The following is a 23,657-nucleotide window of genomic DNA, read 5'->3' on the forward strand; positions in this document are numbered from 1 at the left end:
GACTAGGAAATACAATCATATGTTTCAAAATGCAGAGTGTGCAAAAAGATGTATGGTGACAATCCCTCCCATCCTGTTCCCTGTTACCCACTTTCCCTCCCACAGAGCAACTGTCTCACCAGCCTCTTATGTAGCCTTCTAGAGACTTTTTTTTTAATTGTTATTTTGAACTGAAACAGCAGATCACAAACTGTTCTCTTCTTGCTTTTTTCCTGGCTGTATCTTGGCGGTCATTCCACATCTGTAAGGGAGGAGCCGCATCGTTCCTCACAGCTACTTTATCTTCCATTGTATGGATGTAACCATTTAATTTATCTAGTCCCCCATGAACACTTAGGTTGTTTTCTGTCTTTACCATTTACAGACATTGTTATAGCAAAGTAAATAACTGTTTTTTGTTTTTTTTTTTTTTTTTGAGACCGAGTCTCGCTCTGTCACCCAGGCTGCAGTGCAGTGGCGCGATCTCGGCTCACTGCAAGCTCCGCCTCCCGGGTTCACGCCATTCTCCTGCCTCAGCCTCCCCAGCAGCTGGGACTACAGGCGCCCGCCACCATGCCTGGCTAATTTTTTTGTATTTTTAGTAGAGATGGGGTTTCACTGTGTTAGCCAGGATGGTCTCGATCTCCTGACCTCGTGATCTGCCTGCCTCAGCCTCCCAAAGTGCTGGGATTACAGGCGTGAGCCACCACGCCCAGCCAATAACTGGTATTTTAAATTATTATTTTATCTCTTGATGACAGTGCACCTCTCAAGGTCTGTTTTTAGGCAGTACATTATTTAACCTGGTTCTAGTTTCTCCATGTACTTGAACATAAAGGAGCTATTCATTTTAAATTCGTGTATAATTTAAATTCATGTATAATAGATTCTTTTCTCACACATTTGAACCAGCTGCTTTCTGCAGCCAACCCAGATATCTAAGCTTTTACTCTTTTATGAAAAATATACCAGTCACTCACTCAACCAGTGTTTATTTAGCACCTAGTATGTGCCAGATATTTTTTCTGGCTGCTTGGGATAAAGCAGTGAGAAAAACAAAGAAAACCTCTGCCTTTTAGGAGCCTATGTTTGGCTGTGGGAGAATGATACTAAACACAATATATGAATAAATCGTTGCATAGTATATCAGAAATGAAAGTGCTGTGCGGGGGAAAAACAGTAGGGGAAGATCCAGGGTGAGGAGGAGTCTTCAGTTTTTAAGTGGGGTGCTCAGAGTAGGCATTACTGAGAAGGGGATATCTGAGCAGGGGCTTGAAATGGATGAGGGAGTGAGCCATGTGGATATCTGGGGAAGAGTGTTCTGGCAGAGGGAATGGGCAGTGCGAAGGCCCTGTGGAATAGTGAGTGGCTTGTGGGAGGGAGGGTCAGATTGGGTAGGGCCTTGTAGGCTGTTTTAAGAGCTGGCTTTTAACTAAGTGAGATGGGAGTTGTGGGAGGGCGTGGAGCAGAGGAGGGACGTTTCTGAGCTTCTTAAAGCATCACTCTGATGGCTCGGTAAGAACGAACTAGAGAGATCAGTCAGGAAGCTGTCGCTATAGCCTAGGCGAGAGGCAGTGGTGGGCCCAAGTAGAGTGGTTGCCACAGAGGTGGTGGAAGTGGTCAGTGCCTGCCTGAATTTTAAAGGTAAGTCCAAGAGGCTGTGCTAACAGATTGGGTGTGGGATGTCAGTGAAGGAAAAGGAGTGTGCCAGGTGTGGTGGTGCATGCCCATAGTTGCAGTCACTTGGGAAGCTGAGGCAGGAAGATTGAGCCCAGGAATTTGAGTCCAGTTTTGGGCAACATAGTGAGACCCTGTTTAAAAATAAAAGAAAGAAAACAAGCAAGAATGACCACAGAGTTTGTGACTCGAGCCATTAGAAGGATGGAGTTGCCATCACTTGTGATGGGAGAGACTGAGAAGCGCCGTTTACACCACAGGGGAAGGTCCCCAATTCAGACTTAGGTGCCTGGAGTCTGAACTGCCTACCTGATACCCCAGTGGAAATGCTGAGTGAGCAGCTGGCTGCATGAGCCTGGAAGTCGGGAGAGGTTAGGGCTGGCATTGTACTCCAGGGAGCTGTTGGCGTGGAGATGGCACTGAGAGCTGGGAGACTGGATGTGGTCACCACAGAGGGTGTAGGCCTTGCTAGAGCTCACAGGCAATTCAGGGAGCTCCTGACAGACCATTCTGCTCCCACTTTTTTTTTTACAAATCTCTGGGTCAGTTTGACACTTTACTTTTTTGGTTTTTTGAGACAGAGTCCCGCTGTGTCGTCTAGGCTGGAGTGCAGTGGCACAATCTCGGCTCACTGCAACCTCCAACTCCCGGGTTCAAGCGACTGTCTTGCCTCAGCCTCCCAAGTAGCTGGGATTATAGGCGCCTACCACCATGCCCGGCTAATTTTTTTGTATTTTTAATAGAGGCAGGGTTTCACCATGTTGGCCAGGCTGATCTGGAACTCTTCACCTCAGGTGATCCACCTGCCTTGGCTTCCCAAAGTGCTAGATTACAGGCATGAGCCACCACGCCTGGCCTACTTTTTTTTTTTTTTTAACTGACTGACTTCCCCACCCCTAACCATCTCAATGCTGCCTGTCCCTGAAGGAGACATTTCTGTGAGGCCTGCTTGGGAGAAGGAAGCCTGTCGTCCAGCTCTCGTGAGCCATGGTGGGCCTCATGGAGGGAGCCTCTTGACCCTCCAGCAGTGTCTTGAGGCTGGCGTTTTCAGCACCTCTAACAGTGTTACCTCCATGTGTATCTCAGAAAACACTGAAGGCATGGCTGAAGTGAGCTTCCAGTAACTTTGAAGATAGGCTGTCTACTGTAGAGAAATGATAGGATGGACGGAGCGAGGAGATACTACTCATTTGTACCATTAGGAACTTCAGAAAGGTTGGATGCCAGATACCCAAGGGAGGTCTGGTTGTGGGCAGACCTTTTTTCCGGCACCCGGTCTGGCCTGAACTAGGTTGGTCCTGCAGCACTTGCTTTCAAGAGTCTCTGGAAGGCCCCAGTGGCTCTGGGTCACCTTGTGGTCCCACTGGATTGGGTGCTGGAGAGGGAAAACACACAGGCCCTGATACTGGGCCAATGGAACTGAGTCTTTGAAGAGAACAATTGATAGGACAGAGAGAGGGCACGCAGGGGAACCTAGATGTGATCTGGTTTCTTCCGGCTCATTAAACCTGAGACTGATGTCCATGCCCTAGGCCAGCTGTCCTGTCAGGGGAACCTGCTATTCATTTCATGCCATCCGGTCATGGCGTCCTCTGTCTGTTTTGACAGCAGCCTCTCCTGCTTGAGGTCAGTGAGGGCCTCTTTAGCCTCAAGTTGCAGAACAGGAATCTCAATGACTTCTTCCCCGTGGAAGGACTTCTTCCCCTTGGCCCATCACCAGGGGGCGCAGCCCGACCAAACGTGGAAAATAAAGGAGGCTGTGAATAAAGACAGAATAACTGACTGCTGATACTTCCAGAACAGTTTTTAAAATGTCAGCATATTACCTTTTTTTCTGTGTCTATACACAACTGTGACTTAAGAATTTTGATCATACTGATTACATGTGAACTTACAAACTTTTCTGAAAAAACACATTTTTCTCAAAAAATGAACCGTAAAGCGGCCGGGTGCGGTGGCTCACGCCTGTAATCCCAGCACTTTGGGAAGCCAAGGCTGGCAGATCATGAGGTCAGGAGATCGAGACCATCCTGGCTAACATGGTGAAACCCCGTCTCTACTAAAAATAAAAAACTTAGCGGGATGTGGTGGCAGGCACCTGTACTCCCAGCTACTTGGGAGGCTGAGGCAGGAGAATCGCTTGAACCCAGAGGCGGAGCTTGCAGTGAGCTGAGATCACACCACTGCACTCCAGCCTGGGTAACAGAAGAAGACTCCATCTCCAAAAAAAAAAATGAACAGTAAAAAACCCTGCCTCGGAGTTCGAGACTAGCCTGGCCAACTGGTAAAACCCCGTCTCTACTAAAAATACAAAAATTAGCCGGGCGTCATGGCACATGCCTGCAATCCCAGCTACTTGGGAGGCTGAAGCAGGAGAATTGCTTGAACCCGGGAGACGGAGGCTGCAGTGAGCCGAGATCACGCCACTGCACTCCAGCCTGGGTGGCACAGGGAGACTCCATCTCAAACAGGCAAACAAACCAACCCTGCCTCATAGGTTGCAGATAGGCATTACCAATGATGTGCATGTGCTGGTACCTGCAGGCTCTGCGTCCCTTAGTGGAACCCTCAAGGCTCAAGAAGTTTCTGGCCTATGCTGGGATGTGATTGTTGGTACCATGTTGCAAGTACCAGAAATGTGAGGATTTGAGGGAGAAATCTGTTCTGACTTAGTTTATCTAGCTTGGCCAGGAGATGCGCTATGCAAATGATGTGTTCTGATCCTGTATCTCCCAGTCATGCAGGGCATCCAGGATCACTTTTCTTCTTCATCTCCCCACCTGGCTGGGCATCCTCCCTGAGGCATCTGAATTTGATTCCTGTCCCTCCCAGGTGTCTGTTCTTTCTAACCCCTGTCCCTGCCTTCTCCAGAGGTTCAAAACTCTGGACTCTGTTGTGTGCTCTCTTGGGTCAAGGCTGTTAGTCTTGCCTTCCCTTCATAGCCAGCCCCTGCCTGGTCCTCGCTTCATCGGGGCAGAGATAGGAATGTTGGAAAGAAGGTGCTTCCCAGGTTCTAATTTCTCAATTAGAGGATGCTAATGGTCATTCCAATTATGGGCATGATCTCTTTCCTTATGCTGTTGATGTTGTGCTTTATTTTGGCTTTTGCTCAAAGGAGGATTCTGGAGCCGAGAAGGAGAACACCTCTGTCCTGCAGCAGAACCCCTCCTTGTCGGGTAGCCGGAATGGGGAGGAGAACATCATCGATAACCCTTATCTGCGGCCAGTGAAGAAGCCCAAGATCCGCAGGAAGAAGTGAGTCGGAGGCTGGGGTCCAGAGAGCCTTCACTGTCCCACCAAGGTGGTCTTCTCTGCTTCTTGGAAGAGTCTCCTCAGTGGGGCTGAGCCTTGGGGAAAGCCACTCTGGTGAGAGGGAATAGTCTCCCTTTTCCTGTCCTTACTTGGCTCCCGTACATAGCTCGTGTTCCTTAGTGGTTGAGTGTCCTGCAGTCTAGGGACCAACCCTCACAGCACTGGAGCTATTTTCCCCTAGAAGGACAGCAGACAGGGCCCACACCAGGAGACTCCATGGTTCCTCTTCTTTCTAGGTCCCTCTCCTGAGCTGAGAAGGAAACCTGGCTTGTACAGGGGCGCAGATTCCACCCTCCCGGGGAGTTAAAGCCACTCGAGGGAAGAAGAGGGTGACCTCCTCATGGCCAAGCCAAGGCTGCAGGGTGTGATCGGACATGATTTTCATGGCAAACCGTCTATTAAGATGACCTATTTTCACTGGATGTTTGGGTTGAGGAAGATATGAACAGAATAATGAGAATTTTTTTTTTTTATTTTGAGATGGAGTCTTACTCTGTCACCCAGGCTGGAATGCAGTGGTGTGATCTCAGCTCACTGCAGTCTCCGCAACCCTGGGTCCAAGTGATTCTCCTGCCTTGGCCTCCCGAGTAGCTGGGACTAGAGGCAAGCGCCACCATGCTGGCTAATTTTTGTATTTTGAGTAGAGATAGGGTTTCGCCATGTTGGCCAGGCTGGTCTTGAACTCCTGACCTCAAGTGTTCCACCCACATTGGCCTCCCAAAGCGTTGAGATTACAGGTGTGAGCCACCACGCCCAGCTAATTTTTGTATTTTTAATAGAGATAAGGTTTCGCCATGTTGGCCAGGCTGGTCTTGAACTCCTGACCTCAAGTGATAACCCGCCTCGGCCTCCCAAAGTGCTGAGATTACAGGCGTGAGCCACCGCACCCCGCCAGAGACTTTCTTAATCAATCAGGCTATGTGGTGGGGCATAGCAACAGCCAGTGACTTCGTTCATTATCACAGGGTTTGATTCCTTTGAAACTCAAGAGAACAGGGAAAGTGACAGGAAGGAAAGGGCTCTTTGCTGCTGTGCTTATTACAAAGAAGACTGTTTGTCCAGCGTGTATGTCAGGATATCTGGATCCCTGTTATTGACTCACAATTTGTGGCACCACTTTCTCATCCCAGAACTTCATTCTTATTTCTCTCCTCATCTGGGCTCCCAAGTGCTCCGTTGAGCTGATGAAAAGTTCTTTGTACTCCCTCAACGTGTTGGAAACAGGAGGCCACACAGCACAGCTTTGTTTGGGGTGGGCAGGAGTCAGGAGTCTTGAGCAGATGCATCACTGTGAAGAAGAACAACATGTCGGGGCTGCACCTATCCTCCCGCTGGCATTTGACGAAAGCTCCCTGAAGCGGGGCAGCACCCTCCTCCTGAGAGGTTTACCATTTATTGCCCCTCTGAGGAATGTGTGCTTGGGAACTGCCAAGTCTTACCCCTTCTGGAAGAAGAGGTTTTCTCTGACAAGAGCCTAGAGCGTCGGCTCTATTATGCTGGGACTTGATAGAGGAGCCATGGGGTTTAAACAGTAGGAAAGGGGGGCCACGCGCAGTGGCTCACGCCTGTAATCCCAGCACTTTGGGAGGCGAAGGCAGGTGGATCACTTGAGGTCAGGAGTTCGAGACCAGCCTGGCCAACATAGTGAAACCCCGTCTCTACTAAAAATACAAAAATTAGCCGGGTGTGGTTACTCATGCCTGTAATCCCAGCTACTCGGGAGGCTGAGGCAGGAGAATCACTTGAACCTGGGAGGCAGAGGTTGCAGTGAGCCGAGATCATGCCACTGCACTCCAGCCTGGGTGACAGAGCGAGACTCCGTTTCAAAAAAATAAAAAAAGGATAAAGTAAACAATAGGAAAGGATTTGATGGGGTGAGGGTGGGGTGTTGAGGGCTGGGCCTCGTCTTGTATTCTGAAAGCTGAGAAACGGCTGGTCAGCTGGAAGGCTGGTGGATGGGCAGGAGTGAGCCAAGCTGAGGCGTTCTCCAAGAAGGAGGTCTGAGTCTGTCCAACCACTTTGTATCCTGTGGGGAGAACAACTTCATTCTTAACATACCCTACAAACCAGAAAACAAGTTTTTAAGGAAGGTGTTGGGCATGCTGATATCTTTTCTGGTCTCCTAAGGAAGAGTTTTTAAAACTAAATCCAAGGAAGAAAAATGCAACAACACGTGGAAGTGAACACTGGATGAATAAGCTGTTTCCCAAGTTAGAATCCTAACGTCCATATTTAGCTTCATGTATTCCCCTTTGGCTTCCACAGTTCAACTCCGTTTATTTTGAGACAGGGTCTTGCTGTGTCGCCCCAGCTGGAGTATAGTGGCACTACCTCGGCTCACTGCAACCTCCACTCCCCGGGTTCAAGAAATTCTCAGAGTAGCTGGGATTACAGATGCCCGCCACCACACCTGGCTAATTTTTTTTTTTTTTTTTTTTTTTTTGTATTTTTAGTAGACACGGGATTTTGCTATGTTGCCCAGGCTGGTCTTGAACTCCTGGCCTCAAGTGATCCACCCGCCTCGGCCTTCCAAAGTGTCGAGATTACAGGCGTGAGCCACGGTGCCCAGCCCATCTCTTAGTCTTCCATTCCCTTGGTGAATTTGGAAACTTGAAAAACTTGAGGACTTGACAGCAGGCTCCATGTTCTTCTGGCCTCACTGTACTGTGTAAGGAAAGAGCTGCTTGTCAGGAACGGAAGAGGGGACGCTAGTAAAAAAAAAATTGGATTCCCCAACTGGACTAAATAGGAGTTTTTCAGGTTTGTAGTAACCTGAAACTCTCCTAGATCGAAGCAGTTAGACTGGCCTATGTGGCCTTCTCAGGGTTTGTGATTCAGTTCCTAGCGATTCTTGGCCTGATAAGTTTATGAACACAGCCCCACATTCAAGCCGTGGCCAATCCCAGCTGTTCTCACTGCTCTTGGGAGGTGTCGTCCCAGTCAGTGTTTCTGCAGCTTCCATTTGTTGTTGTTATCCAGTGTAAGCACCTGTTGAATGCAGATGTGCTGAGTTATAGGTGGGATTTGGAAAAGGGCTGCTGTTTCTGCTGTTGAGATTTCAGAGGCTATACTCTTTTTTTTCTTTTCTTTTCTTTTTTTTTGAGACGGCATCTCACTCTTATCACCCAGGCTGGAGTGCAATGGCGTGATCTCGGCTTACTGCAACCTCCACCTCCTGGGTTCAAGGGATTCTCCTGCCTCAGCCTCCCGAGTAGTTGGGATTACAGGCACCTACCACAATTCTTAGCTAATTTTTTTTGTATTTTTGGTAGAGATGGGGTTTCACCAGGTTGGCCAGGGTGGTCTCGAACACCTGACCTCAGGTGATCCACCCACCTCGGCCTCCCAGTGTGGGTGGGATTACAGGCATGAGCCACCGCGCCTGGCCTCAGAGGCTATACTCTTATAATTTTGTTCTGAGGGGAGACAGGGAAAGGGTTAGACAACTTGAAACATTGACCCTGTATAAAAATGCATAATTCTCAATGTGTATTTATAAATTTCTATTTTTTATAACTTTATGGGACTTCTTAGAGGCAAAAAGTAGTAAACATGCAGATTAAAAATTTTATGAAAATCTCAATAAAAATTCATAATAAAAACTTTGTAAATAAATAGAACTGTAAGCTTTGAACTTAATTTGTGTTCAAAAGTTAACAGCAATGTGGACAGCTAAGTCAGGCTTAGCCCTTGTGTTGGCCTAAGCACACCTGGGAACTTAGTAAAACTTTTATTTTGGAAATTTTCAAATACAAAATTAGAGAGCAAAATATATGAACCTCTGTATATGCCTCACCAAGCTTCCACACTTGTCAATAGCTTGTTGATTCTGTTTCATCTGTTTCTCCCACTTTTTGTCCTTTATTTTCTTTCCTCCTGGAGAGTGTGTGTGTGTGTGTGTGTGTGTGTGTGTGTGTGTGTCGGAGTTTCGCTCTTGTTGCCCAGGCTGGAGTGCAATGGTGCAATCTTGGCTCACTGCAACTTCTGCCTCCCAGGTTCAAATGATTCTACTGCCTCAGCTTCCTGAGTAGCTGAGATTATAGGTATCTACCACCACCACGCCTGGCTAATTTTTTTTTTTTTTTTTTTGGAGACGGAGTCTCGCTCTGTCGCCCAGGCTGGATTGCAGTGGATTGTCAAGATTGCAGTGGTGCAATCTCGGCTCACTGCAAGCTCCGCCTCCCGGGTTCACGCCATTCTCCTGCCTCAGCCTCCCAAATGGCTGGGACTACAGGCGCCTGCCACCACGCCCAGCTAATTTTTTGTATTTTTCAGTAGAGACAGAGTTTCACTGCATTAGCCAGGGTGGTCTCGATCTTCTGACCTCATGATCCGCCCACCTCGGCCTCCCAAAGTGCTGGGATTACAGGCATGAGCCACCGCACCTGGCCTAATTTTTTTGTAGGTTTAGTAGAGATGGGGTTTCACCATGTTGGCCAGACTGGTCTCCAACTCCTGACCTCAGGTGATCACCTGCCTCAGCCTCCTAAAGTGCTGAGGTTACAGGTGTGAGCCCCCGCGCCTGGCTCTTATGGAGTATTTTTAAATGCAAACCCCAGACCTGTGTCATTTAATCTAAATGTGTCTATACGTATCTCTGATTGATCTTTCTTTAAATTTTAATTTTGGAATAATTATAGATTCACAAGATGTTGCAAAAAATGTTGAGAGAGATCCTATGTACCCATCACCCACTTTCTCCCAGTGGTAGCGTCTTGCATAACTGTAGTGCAATATCAAAACCCTTGCGTTCAGTTTCAGTGTACAATGTAGATTGTATATTAGTACAATCCATAGAGCTTATTTAGTTTTCACCATGTGCACGTGTGTGTTATGTGTGTGTTGTTCCATGCAGTTTCATCGTGTAGATTTGTGTAACCACCACCACACAAATGGTGAAGACACAGAACCATTGCATCAGTACAGTTCTCCCTCATGCTGTCTCTTTGCAATCACATCCACCTCTCTGCTCTTCCACTTCTCTCCTGGCAGCCACTACTCTGTTCTCTATCTCTAATGTTATTGAAAGAATGTTATAAATTGAATCATAAAGTATGTGACTTTTTTCTTTTTGAGACAGAGTCTTGCTCTATCGCCTAGGCTGGATGGAGTGCAGTGGAGCGATCCCAGCTCACTGAAACTCCTCCACCTCCCGGGTTCAAGAGATTCTCCTGCCTCAGCCTCCCAAGTAGCTGGGATTACAGGCATGTGCCACCACACCCAGCTAACTTTTGTATTTTTAGTAGAGATGGGGTTTCACCATGTTGGCCAGGTTGGTCTCCAACTCCTGACCTCAAGTGATCCGCCCACCTCAGCCTCCCAAAGTGCTAGGATTGCAGGTATGACCCACCGCACCTGGCCGAGGATGAGACTTTTTGACGTTGGCTTTTTCAGTTCTGCATAATTCTCTTGAGGTCCATCTAGGTGGTTGTGTGTATCAGTAGTTCCTCTCTTTTTATTGCTAGCAGCATGGAGGCACCATAGTTTAACACAGTTTCTTTAACCATTCACACATTGAGAGACATCTGGGCTGTTTCCAGTTTGGGGCTACTGTGAATAAAGCTGCTATAACACTTGTGTACAGGTTTTTTGTGTAAACAAGTTTTAGTTTCTCTGCAATAAATACCTAAGAATGCAATTGCTGGGTCCTATGGTAACTGCGTATTTAATTTTGTAAGAAAGTGACAAAACTATTTCCCAGAGCTGGTGTACTATATATATGTGTGTGTATATATATGTGTGTGTGTGTGTATGTATATATATATAATGTGTGTGTGTGTCTGTGTGTGTGTATATTTATATATATATATATATATATATATTTTTTTTTTTTTTTTTTTTAGACAGCCTCAGTCTGTTGCCAGGCTGGAGTGCAGTGGTGCAATCTTGGCTCACTGCAACCACCACCTCCCAGTTCAAGTGATTCTCCTGCCTCAACCTCCCAAATAGCTGGGACTGCAGGTGCATGCTACCATGCCCGGCTAATTTTTGTATTTTTAGTAGAGGTGGGGTTTCACCATGTTGTCCAGGGTGGTCTCGAACTCCTGACCAGGCAGGAGCCACTGTGCCCGGCCGGCTGTACCATTTTTTTAATTCTCCCTAGCGATGTTGAGTGATCCAGTGTTTCTACATCCTCACAAGTATTCAGTATTATTTTTTATTTTAGCCATTCTGATGGGTGTGTTGTAATAGCTTATATTAATTTGCATTTCCTTAACGTCTAGCCTCCCCCTCTGCATCACAGCCCCAGTTCTGGCTTTGGAGTGAGGATTCTCAGCAAGCCCCTTTCCTCTGTTTCTGACCAGGAGGCAGTTAAGTGGTGACTGGCGGGGTTATTCTGAGAGACCAGTAGCAACACTGGCTGGCTTTCAGGGAAACAAGTGTGAAAGATGTACCTGAGTGGGGCCGGGCGCGGTGGCTCACGCCTGTAATCCCAGCACTTTGGGAGGCCGAGGTGGGTAGATCATGAGGTCAGGAGTTCAAGAGCAGCCTGGCCAACATGGTGAAACCCTGTCTCTACTAAAATTACAAAAATTAGCTGGGCATGGTGGTAGGAGCCTGTAATCCCAGCTACTCGGGAGGCTGAGGCAGGGAATTGCTTGAACCCAGTAGGCAGAGGTTGCAGTGAGCCAAAATCGCACCACTGCACTCCAGCCTGGGCGACAGAGCGAGACTCCGTCTCAAAAAAAAAAAAAAAGATGAACCTGAGCTTTGTTTTTCTGGCATCTTGAAGGCACTCTACTTCGATTCATGTGGCTCAGTAAAATAAGGCTTGGTGACATTTGTATGCATTGTCCACCACTTAACCATCTGTGGATCTGGGGCAAATCACTAAACTTCCAAATCAGTTTCTACAGAACGGGATCATTAGGATACCTTGTTGAGGGGATTTCATGGAATGTCTTTATCATTAAAATAAAGTATGGCCATGCTTTATACATGAGTGTTATTCCATTACCAGACCCTTCTTTTCTTTCCGTTGCTTTTAAAATTATAAAAGCGTCTGGGCACAGTGGCTCACGCCTGTAATCCCAGCACTTTGGGAGGCCGAGTTGGGCGGATCACCTAAGGTTGTGAGTTCAAGACCAGCCTGACCAACAGGAAGAACCCCATCTCTACTGAAAATACAAAATTAGCAGGGTGTGGTGGCGCATGCCTGTAATCCCAGCTACTTGGGAGGCTGAGGCAGGAGAATTGCTTGAACCCTGGCGGTGGAGGTTGCAGTGAGCCGATATCGTGCCATTGTACTCCAGCCTGGGCAACAAGAGTGAAACTCCGTCTCAAAAAATAAATAAAATTATAAAAGCTTGCTTGCCTCATGACAATATAAAAAAAATATATAAAAGCTAATACTAATGGAGAACTGAACTCGTCAGTCACTGTTCTAAGCATTTTACACATACGGACTCATCTGATCCTCACAATTACCCTGAAAGCAAATGTTTTGACCGTTCCTGTTTGCAGTCGAGGACATGGAGGCCTGGAGAGGTCAGTGACAAGTCAGCCCACCTGGCTGCTGAGTAGCTCAGCTGCTGTCTGCACCCAGGCATTCTGCTCCAGAGCTGATTGACGCTGTTGCCTCACAACTGTTCCTGTTTTGAGGCTTAGTGACACTGAGCACTGCTGTGTGCACCACCCACCCATGCATTCAACTGGCCTGTAGGTGGGAGGAGAAAGGAAGCTAGAAATGGGACCAGTTAAGAGAGGTGATGTGGCTGGGCACGGTGGCTCACCCCTGTAATCCTAGCACTTTGGGAGGCCGAGGATGGCAGATCATGAGGTCAGGAGTTGGAGACCAGCCTGGCCAACATGGTAAAACCCCGTCTCTACTAAAAATACAAAAATTAGCCAGCCGTGGTGGTGCATGCCTGTAGTCCCAGCTACTTGGGAGACTGAGGCAGGAGAATCGCTTGAACCCGGGAGGTGGAGGTTGCAGTGAGCCAAGGTTGCGCCACTGTACTCCAGCCTGGGCGACAGAGCAGGACCCCGTCTCAAAAAAAAAAAAAAAAAAGGGGTGATGTGAGGCAGGCTGAGGGCACTGATCACAGCTCATGTTCATTCCTTGATTAAGTAGATAGGGAGAAAAAAAGCTTTCATTAAGGATTTTTTATTTATTTATTTTAGAGACAGGGTCCTGCTCTCAGGCTGGAGTATAGAGGCACTATCATAACTCACTGTAACCTAGAGTTCCTGGGCTCAAGCGATCCTCCCACCTCAGCCTTCCGAGTAGCTGGGATTACAGGTACACGGCACCATGCCCAGCTAATTTTAAATTTTTTGTAGTGATGGGGTCTCCCTATGTGGCCAGGCTGGTCTTTAACTCCTGGCCTCAAGGGATCATACTGCCTCAGCCTGCTGAAGTGCTGGGATCACAGTTGTGAGCCACTTTGCCCAGTCTTATGAAGGGTTTTGATCTGTTTATGAATGATGGCTTTGTAACAGTGTTAAGGAGACTAAGGATTTCCTGGTAGGTGAAGAGTGAGGATCTTGTCAAGGGAGATGCCGGTGACCTCCCTCACTACCCCTGGGGCTCCTAGCAGAGATGAGCTGAGCAACTTTTGGTCTGATCTAAGGTGGCATTTCTGCTGGATTAAGTCTTGTGTTCCCATGTGAGTTAGGCTGCCCTAACAAAAAGTCCCCAAAATCAAGTGGCTTAAGTCAGAGGCATATGGCTTCTGTGAAAGCTGGGTGAGTGGTCCAGGCCGTCTGGGTGACTTGGTGGTGTCAAGGTCCCTTCTGCCTCTTGACTCCTCTGTCACTTTGGGTGCTGCTTGCATGACGGAGTATGGTGGCCACCCCATCTGCTGGGCCCAGATTCCAGCGCTGGGGGAGAAGGGAGGTGTATGAGGGCAAACTTTCACCTTCCTCCTAAGCAGGACCTGGAAGCTGCACCCTCCTAGTAATACGATCCCACCTGGCTGCAAGGGAAGCAAGGAAATGTGGTCTTTACCTGGGTGGCTCTGTCTAGGTAAAATTTGGGAGCTTTGTCACCATGGGAAGAAGGAAAAAGTGGATTTGTGGGACAGTTGGCAGTCTCTGTCATAAATGAGGTTTGAGTGTGTATGCCCAGGAATGTCTTGTTGGGACAGGCAGCAAGCCCTCTACTAACAATGCATCCCCTGACTTGCACCATTAGCTCTCCCAGCCCGTCCCAGAGGCCAGCAGGTAGGTGCTCCTCCAGGATGGGGACCCCTCAGTGGGGTCCAGCCCGCTTCTTTTGCTTCTGGCATGTGACTGTGCTGGCTGCCCCTTCCTTCTTCCACATTGTTCGTTTGACTTTCATGACACTGCCCCACTTTCCTTGTTATTCTTGGCCTTCCTTTTCTTTCCTGGCTCTTCCCTCCAGTCCTCTCAGCCGTGGATGGTCACAAACACTCCACTGCTGTGTATGCATGGAGATGGCTCGTCTGCTTCTCCACCTCCAGCCATCATCTCTCCAGGATGCCTCAGCATCCAGCTGTCTGGTGATACTTTGATTTCAACATGGCCAGAGTCAGTCTCCCCTTTCTCAAAAACCACTTCCACTCCAAAGCTTTCCCACTTCAGACAGAGGTTAGAAACAGTGAGGATAACGGCAGCTAACCCTCAAGTGCTTACCTTGGCCTGGGACCTCAGGCTGGACGGCACGATCTCATTTTCCCAGTCCCCCGCTCGGTCCCCTGGACCAAGACACTGAAATCAGTGACAAGACAGTCACTGAATTTTGCCCCTTCTTTCTTCCTGGCCAGTCTGATGCTGCCTCCCCACGTGGCTGAGCAGGTACCCTGCTGTTCCCCAGCCTCCATCCCTGCCAGGGCCGTCTTCCCATAAGCTCTCACCTTGTCTTCTCTCCCCTGCAGTAGGACTTGCAGTTCCTCCCTCCTGCTTTTCACTCCAAGTCCAAATGGCCCAACCAGGCTTCTGAGGTCCTCTGCCAATTCATTGTTTCTTTTGGATAATTCATTTTTCTTTTCGTTTATTAAATATCAGTCTATCAATCTGGGCATGCCAGGCGCTGTGCCAGCTCTGAAGATACCATGACAAACAAGACAGACATGGGTCCTGCCTGCACGGAATTCATTCCAGTGGGAAGACATACAAAGAAAACAAACCCAAAATTATGACAGACAGTGGAGGGGTGCTAAGAAGGACATAAGTGAGGGTCTTCACGCCCTGAGAGGAGGCCACTTTCATCACTGCTGTATCCCCTGCCTTTGTTAGAGCTCTTCCTCCCCATCACCTCCTAAAATCTTGGCTGACTTTCCAGCCTCTGTAGCCTCTCCAGATTACGTTGATCCTCCCCTTGTTCAGTCACTCATTAAACAATTTTTTTTTCAGACAGTGTCTCTGTCACCCAGGCTGCAGTGCAGCGGTATAATCTCATCTCATTGCAACCTCCGCCTCCGAGGTTCAAGTGATTCTTCTGCCTCAGCCTCCTGAGTAGCTGGGATTACAGATATGCACTGCCACGCCCAGCTAATGTTTGTATTTTTAATAGAGTTGGGGTTTCCCCATGTTGGCCAGGCTGGCCTCGAACTCCTAACCTCAAGTGATCTGCCCGTCTCAGCCTCCCAAAGTGCTGGGATTACAGGCATGAGCCATGGCTTCCAGCTCTAACATTCAACAAACACTTATTGAGCTTCTGCTACACAGTGTTGATACAGATGTTGGGATACAGCAGCGACTAAAACAAGGTTTCCCCTCCTGTGAGCTTGTGGGCTAGCTGGGGGACAGACAGCTCACCAACAGCATGTAGCAGGACGAGCCGCAGACAAAACTCCTCAGACACCGAGTTAAAGAAGGAAGAGGTTTATTCGGCCAGGAGCATCGGCAAGACTCCTCTCTCAAGAGCCGATCTCCTTGAGTGAGCAATTCCTGTCCCTTTTAAGGGCTCACAACTCTAAGGGGGTCCGTGTGAGAGGGTTGTGATCAATTGAGCAAGCAGTGGGTACGTGACTGGGGGCTGCATGCACCGGTAATCAGAACAAAACAGAACAGGACAGGGATTTTTACAATGCTCTTTCATACAATGTCTGGAATCTATAGATAACATAACCAGTTAGGTCAGGGGTCGATCTTTAACTACCAGGCTTAAGTCAGGCAGGCCCAGGCCTGGTCTCAGGTCTGGTTTCTTGGTTTCGGGTCTGGTTCCTAGGCACCAGGCTACCTGCCTTTAGTTTCACTTATTTTTCCTTTTCTGAGTATAAAACAATATAAAACAATATAAGAGGGTCTGTCTCTCTTCTCTCAAACAGACCTGTCATGTCAGATGGTGAATTTAGGGTCCTGGAAGGAAGGTGACAGTGTACCTGGGTTGGATGTTTGAGGAAGGTTTAATGAAGGGATTACTTCCAAAGGTGCAGGCAAGGTCCAGGGGAAGCACAAGGGTTGATGTAGCACCTGGGCTGGGAACAGGGAAGGGGAGGGACAGCTAGAACCTGGGGAGAGGCCCATGGGAGAGGCTTCTGCGAGAGCCCAGGCCTCAGGTCCAGGAGCCCTGCCAGCACACAGAGCCCTGCAGGGAAAGAGCCAACCCGGCTTCTGTGAAAGCTCACCTCACTCTCCTTCCCTCCTCCCACACTGTCCTGCCAGCTCTCTGCTGAATGGAAGCCAGGGGGGACGGGGTCTGCTGATGCGGGCCATACCAGCGCCAGCCTGCCAGGGCCTAGGAGGGTGCATCCGGAGGGGCGGATGAAAGAAATGATTTCCACACAATAGGGCAGCAAGAGAAGGAGCACTTGCTGCAGGGGTTGCTGTTTTGGGAGGGGTGGGAAGGAAATTTCTCTTTGAGCAGAGCCCTGAATGCTTTGAGGGGCTGGCCACATGGAGAAGCATTCCAGGGAAAGGGGACAGCAGGCATACTGCTCTGAGGCAGGAGTGTGTGTGACTTCACCACAGGAGGCCGGATGTCTGGAGCAGAAGGAGCAGGAGAGGAGTGGGGCAGGGGTCAGGGAGGAGCTGGGCCGCACCTGCAAAGCCTCATGGGCTTGATGTTATTCAGATGGAGACAGATAGAAAGGGAGTGACAGGAGCTGACTTAGGATCATTCTGGCTGGAGCAGGTATGGGGGATAGTATTTATTTTACAGTCAGGTCCACATAGTTTGGCATTTGCCAAACACGATTCAGTAAGGGGACAGCTAGCCACCCTAAGACCCGGGGGAGGTTAGTCCTGGCCGCAAGAGAGCCGGCCAGCCTGTCAGCAAGGCCAAGTGTGACTCCTCACCATAGCCTGAGCCTGTACCAAGGGAGAGGGAGGAAATATAAACCCGCAGATGACTCTCCTCCCCCAGGGAGTTAGCAGTGTAGTCAGGGAGACAGGCAAACACACAGGAACCTGTTTTAACTCCATTCACCAAGACAGAGGAGAACAACTGTCATTGGAAGTTTGGACTTTAGGACTTAAGTACTGAGGCCGGGCACAGTGGCTCATGCCTGTAATCCCAGCACTTTGGGAGGCCTAGGTGGGCGGATCACGAGGTCAGGAGTTCGAGACCAGCCTGGCCAACATACTGAAACCTGGTCTCTACTAAAAATACAAAAAAATTAGCTGGGCGTGGTAGCAGGCGCCTGTAATCCCAGCTACTCTGGAGGTTGAGGGAGGAGAATTGCTTGAACCCAGAAGGCGGAGGTTGTAGCGAGCTGAGATCGCACCACTGTACTCCAGCCCAAGCAACAATGTGAGACTCCATCTGAAAAAAAAAAAAGGACTTAAGGGCTGAAGCCTGTGCCAAGTTCCGAATGGGGTGGGGTTAGCAAGTGAAGCTTCAGGAAGAGGTGAGTAAGGAGCGGGAGGGCGGAGATGGCCTGGGGGAAGGTGGGAGGGCAGGTGAGGGGGGCATTGTCTCACCCAGCCTGCGGGGACTCAGCCACTGAACTGGGGTGTCTGGGGTGCCCCAGCACAGCTCCTGAGGCTTCCGAGTCCCTCTTGTCATATCTGTTTTGAGAGTGTCAGCTGAAACCAGCCTTCTCCCTTGTAAAGCCAGCAGAGGCTCCCTCAGCAGCATTGGCCCTCAGATTGTCCCTCCCCCAGGCAGGTTCAGTTTGGGAATGCCAGCTCCGAATCAGGGTTGCCCCCCGGAAGGAGTCACTGGAACTGGTGGGTCCTCCTGTAGGTTTCTCTGGAGGGTCTTTCCCATCATGGTCGTCTGGGGTCCAGGGTTGGAAAGGGCCCCGCGCCAGCTCCTTTACCCAGTGAGTTCTTGATGATCTTCAGAGGCTCTTAAGTAGACGGTCAGTGCATAGCCATAAAAAAGATTAGAATCATGTCCTTTACAGCCACAGGGATGGAACTAGAGGCCATAATCCTAAGCGAATTAACACAGGAACCCAGAAAACCAAATACTGCATGTTCTGTCACTTGTAAGTGGGAGCTAAACATTGAGCACCCATGGACATAAACATGGGAACAGTAAACGCTGCGGACCACGAGAGGAGGGAGAGAGGGAGGGAGGGAGGGAGGGAGGAAAGGGCCTCGGTCGAAAACCTGCCTGTTGGGTACTATGCTCCCTACCTGGGTGCAATATGACTGTGTAGCCAACCTGTACATGTATCCCCCATATCTAAAATAAAAGTTGAAAAAAGCAAGATTTATAAACAAAGATGTGCATCATAGCTTTATTTATAAGAGCAAAAGACTGGAAATTAGCTAAATGTCCCGCAATGGAGAATTATTTTGTTTGTCTGTTTTTTGAGACAGTCTCGCTCTGTTACCCAGGCCGGAATGCAGTGGGACAATCTCAGCTCACTGCAACCTCCGTCTCCTGGATTCAAGCGATTCTCCTGCCTTAGCCTCCCGAGTAGCTGGGATTACAGACACCTGCCACCAACCCGGTGAATTTTTGTATTTTTAGTAGAGATGGGGTTTTGCCATGTTGGCCAGGCTGGTCTCGAACTCCTGACCTCAAGTGATCCGCTGGCCTTGACCTCCCAAAGTGCTCGCATTACAGGCGTGTGCCACCATGCCCAGCCCCCAACAATGGATATTTATTAATAAACGATTACATATCCGTAAGTTTCAATAATGTGGAACCATTAAAAATTATGTTTTGGAAGAGTACTTAATGAAATGGAAAAATGTCAATTGTATATTAAATGAAAATATCAGGATGTAAAAATAATGTGTATACTATGATTAAAATATATTGTACATAAATTCATATACTAAATAAATAATAAATAGACGGTCAGGGGCTTCAGAGGCTCTTACAAGTAGCTTTGTGGGTACAAGAAGAACCCCCTGAGCCTTGTCAGTTTTTGCCATAATATGAAAGACTCCTGGGGCCACACATTCTATTTCTTTTGAACTTTGTAATGCATTCATTTATGAGTTTTCCTCAGCTATTGATAGTGGGTTTCTTATTATTCTGTTTTACTTAGGCGCATACTGAAAAAAGTTCTTAATTCTGCGAACATCAACTTCCCGTGCCCAGGTGCAAGTGCGGGGGCAGCTGGCCCAGGGTAGAGCTTTGCCATGGACCCTGGCGCTCCTGGAAAAAAATTCAAGGTATTTTTCCTCCTCTTGGAGCTTGTGGCCTACCTCATCTCCATCTGATTACTAGCTTTTCTTTTTCTCCTTTGTTAAACAGTTATTTAATTTTGAAGAGATAATATATGTATACAGTATAAAATTTAAAAGACAGAAAAATATATAAGTGATAACAAAATGTCTTCCTCCTCCCCTGTTTCCCAGAGGCTCAGACCTCATCCCTGGCAGCTGCTATTATGTTACTGTCAATATGACCTTATGTATTCTTCCAGAAGTATTCTGTGCATCAAATGCAAATACTTGTATTTTCTACTTCTCAGTGTATTTTTTGGTGATGTTCCATGTCAGTAATAAAGAGCTTCTCTGTTTCGTGGCTGCATGGTTGTTGTATAGTTCTACCATAACTTATTTCCCAGCCCCCAGCTGATGGGCATTTAGATGGTTTCCAGCCCTCTGTTCTTTCAAGCATTGATGCAACAAGCAGCTTTCTGCCTGTGGCGTTTTGTTATGGGTGTCCATTGAATGTGGACAGATGTCGCCCAGCCCTCAGAATGTGTACCAGTTGGCTATCCTGCATGAGTGCCTGCCTCCTTGCCACCTCAGTGTAGAACTCCTTAAACTTTGCTACTCTGATAGATAGAACACTGTGTCTTATTGTGGTTTTATTTGAGTTGGAGTTGAATTTTTTTTCCCCCTGGATTCCTTCTATTTTAACAAACAAGTGCGTGTGTATCAGCTGGAACCAGGAACATAGTCACCGTTCTGTGTGATGATGCCCCACAGAGGGGCACCCGGGGACTCTGCCATCACAGAGGAGGGAACACAAACTCTTTCTGGGCTGGGACTTCAGGAAGAGCGTCCCAGGGCTGGTGACATTTAAGCTGGACTTTGACCAAGACAAGCAAAGGAAGGAAGGATATTCTAGGCAGAGTGAACAGAGGACATAGGATACAAGGGAGTAGCAAGGGCTGAGTGTGGCAGTGAAGGTTAAAGATGGACCTGCCGGGCACGGTGGCTCACGCCTGTAATCCCAGCACTTTGGGAGGCAGAGGCGGGCGGATCACGAGGTCAGGAGATTGAGACCATCCTGGCTAACACAGTGAAATCCCGTCTCTACTAAAAATACAAAAAATTAGCCGGGCATGGTGGCGGGTGCCTGTAGTCCCAGCTACTCGGGAGGCTGAGGCAGGAGAATGGCCTGAACCCGGGAGGCGGAGCTTGCAGTGAGCCGAGATTGTGCCACTGCACTCCAGCCTGGGCGACAGAGCGAGACTCTGTCTCAAAAAAAAAAAAAAAAAAAGATGGACCCTAAGAACCTCGTTAGCCTGGTAGAGGAGTTTCCATTTTGATCCCATAGGGGTCAGAAGTGCAGAGGAGAAAACACGGTGTATTTGGAACAAATTCATCTGCTGAGCACCTCCTATATGCCAGGCACGGTGCTAAGCACTTCACATAAATTAACTGTTCATCCTCATGATATCCTAATGAGGTTGGGAAAATTATTATCCCCACTTACACATGTATCAACTTATTTATTTATTTATTTTTATTTTTTTGAGACGGAATCTCACCCTGTCCCCAGGCTGGAGTCTCGCTCTGTCACCAGGCTGGAGGGCAGTGGTGCGATCTCGGCTCACTGCAACCTCCGCCTCCTGGGTTCAAGCGATTCTCCTGCCTCAGCCTCCCGAGTAGCTGGGATTACAGGCACATGCCACTGCACCTGGCTGATTTTTGTATTTTTAGTAGAGATGGGGTTTCGCCATGTTGGCCAGGCTGGTCTTGAACTCCTGACCTCAGGTGATCTACCTGCCTCAGCCTCCCAAAGTGCTGGGATTACAAGCATGAGCTACTGCACCTGGCCTCATTTATTACTAGTAGTATTATTTTTGCTGTTTAAAAGAAGAGGAAACAGAGACTTAGAGGCTAAGTACGTTGTGTGAGGTCACCAAGCCACTACATGGCATGACCCTGCCCTGCTCTCTCCTAACCATGTGGCTACCCATCGCATCTGGAGAGCAGCAGAGTGGGCTCCTTTCTTGGATGAGTTGGGGGGTATTGCCTCTCTCCAGACTAAAGGAGATGGAGACTTCCATAAGAGCAAAAGCTGTTCTGAGATTCCACGTCCCCTTGAAATATGCAACCAGTGATACCAGTTTCTGAAGCATCCTCTAGAGGTAGTCTGTGCATATCCAGCAAATACAGACACATTTTTCCCTTTTTTTATACATGAATGGTAGCACACTGCATAAGCTCTTCTTCACTTGCTTCTTTCCCCACTTACTATCTCTTGGAGGTCACTTCTGATGTGTAAAGAACTTCCTCATTTGTTTTCATGGCTGTAGAGTGTTCCATTGTATGTCTTATCCTAACTTATGACTGGTTTTCTATTTAGAGAAATTGAGACTATTTCCAGCAAACAATGCTGCGCTGACATGATGCTCGTTTGTTCGGGTATCTGCAGGCCAACTTCCTAGAAGCAGAATTCCCAGCCTGTGTTGGTAGCTGCTATGGTCTGAATGTTTGTGTCCCCCCAACATTTATGTTAAAATCCCCGAGGTGATAATGTTAGGAGGTGGGGCCTTTGAGGAGGTAATTAAGTCATGAGAGTAGAGCCTTTGTGAATGGGATTAGTGCCTCTAGGCCAGGCGCGGTGGCTTATGCCTGCAAGCCCAGTGCTTTGGGAGGCTGAGGCAGGAGGATCACTTGAGCTTAGGAGTTTGAGATCAGCCTGAGCAACATGGCAAGACCCCTATCTCCATAAAAATTAAAAATCAATTAATTAGTTTAAAAGCCCCCAGAGAGGCCAGGCACGGTGGCTCACGCCTGTAATCCCAGCACTTTGGGAGGCTGAGGTGGGTGGATCACTTGAGGTCAGGGGTTCAAGACCAGCCTGGCCAACATGGTGAAACCCCTTCTCTACTAAAAATACAAAAATTAGCCGGGCATGGTGGCGGATGCCTGTAATCCCAGCTACTCGGGAGGCTGAGGCAGGAGAATTGCTCGAACCTGGGAGGCCGAGGTTGCAGTGAGCCAAGATCGCGCCATGGCCCTCCAGCCTGGTGACAGAGCGAGACTCCATTACAAAAAGAAAAGAGAGAGCTGCCTCTCCCCTTCCACCATGTGAGGACACAGTGAGGAGACACTATCTGGGAGCCAGACGCCGAATCAGCCTTGATCTTGGGCTTCCTAGTGTCCAGCACTGTGAGAAATACATTTATGTTGTTCATAAGCCACCCGGTTTCTAGTACTTTGTTGGAGCAGCCTGAGCAGACTAGGACAGCAGCTATTGCCAAATGCTCTCCATAGAGGCCATGCCAATGTCACCTTCCTCCGGAAAAACAGCCCATTTCCCTAAACCCTAGCCAACGCCATGTGTTTTACACTTTTGCCAATCTGATAAGTGAAAAATGCTTTTTCGGAATAGCCTTCGCTTGAATTTCTGTTATTATGATTGAGGTGAGCTTTTCCATATTGTGATTTTGAAATACGGTGTCCTCATTGGTAAGTGTGGCTGAGGAGAGAGCCAAGAAGTTCTGAACAGAATGTGGCTTTCTCTCCTGTGCCGGGAGCACCGTGGCCACCACGTGTTTTCAGTTCAGGGATTGTCCTCCAGGGGTGCACATGTGTGAGGTGAGCAACTCCTTCAGGAACTCTGAGTTCTCCTGGGGAGAAACAAACCGTTTAAATCATCACAAGCCGCTCCCCTGATCTGCGGCACCCCCTCTCCAATGCCAGAAGCTGCCCCCTCTTCCACCACCCTCTCCTGACAATCCAAATAGAATGAGCAAAGCAGTTTTTTTCACCCTACGTTCCTCAGGCCGGATACATTCTAGAGAATTGTGAGACTTTGCCCTAAGCTGCCAAGTGCTCCCCAAGGAGATCGGTCACCAGGAGAGCAGCCACAAAGGTCGAGAAAGACACACACGGAAGCAAACCCAGGCTCTGTGCTCCTTCCAGCCCTTGCTGGTGCAGGTGCTACCCCACAAGCTTGTCAGATCACCCAGGTGACGGGCCAGGCGCAGCCATCGGGAAGGTCATTCAGCCAACCCAGAGGATGTAGACCCTGTCCTCAAGAAGTGCAGGGCGAGTTCTGCCGTGCCCTCTGAAATACTCTCCCTCCTCTCAGAGCCCTCCCTCGAGAGCCTGAGTGCACCATGTCTTGTGGCCTCGCCTGAAGCCTTCCTCTGGCTTCACAGAATGCTCTGGAACTCTGGGGTCTGGTC

At 48.6% G+C, this 23,657-nt stretch overlaps 1 protein-coding gene across 3 annotated transcripts in view; it reads left to right on the forward strand.

The window, feature by feature from the left end:
- The window catches only part of TAF8 (TATA-box binding protein associated factor 8), a 41,529-nt gene extending 21,722 nt beyond the window's left edge, over positions 1 to 19,807 (forward strand). Inside the window, exons 8-9 of one of the 3 annotated variants that reach the window (XM_019029859.3) lie at positions 4,772 to 4,911; positions 19,326 to 19,807. In XM_019029859.3, the coding sequence (XP_018885404.1) occupies positions 4,772 to 4,911; positions 19,326 to 19,410 (225 nt within the window). In that variant the 3' untranslated portion in view covers positions 19,411 to 19,807. Of the gene's footprint in view, positions 1 to 4,771; positions 4,912 to 5,204; positions 10,607 to 19,325 lie in introns of those variants that run through there. The other 2 variants (XM_055389628.2, XM_019029861.4) reach the window with 2 other exon arrangements.
- Positions 19,808 to 23,657: the final 3,850 nt, after the last annotated feature.

Source organism: Gorilla gorilla, chromosome 5 (assembly GCF_029281585.2).
Source record: "Gorilla gorilla gorilla isolate KB3781 chromosome 5, NHGRI_mGorGor1-v2.1_pri, whole genome shotgun sequence".
Classification (NCBI taxonomy): Eukaryota; Metazoa; Chordata; class Mammalia; order Primates; family Hominidae; genus Gorilla; species Gorilla gorilla.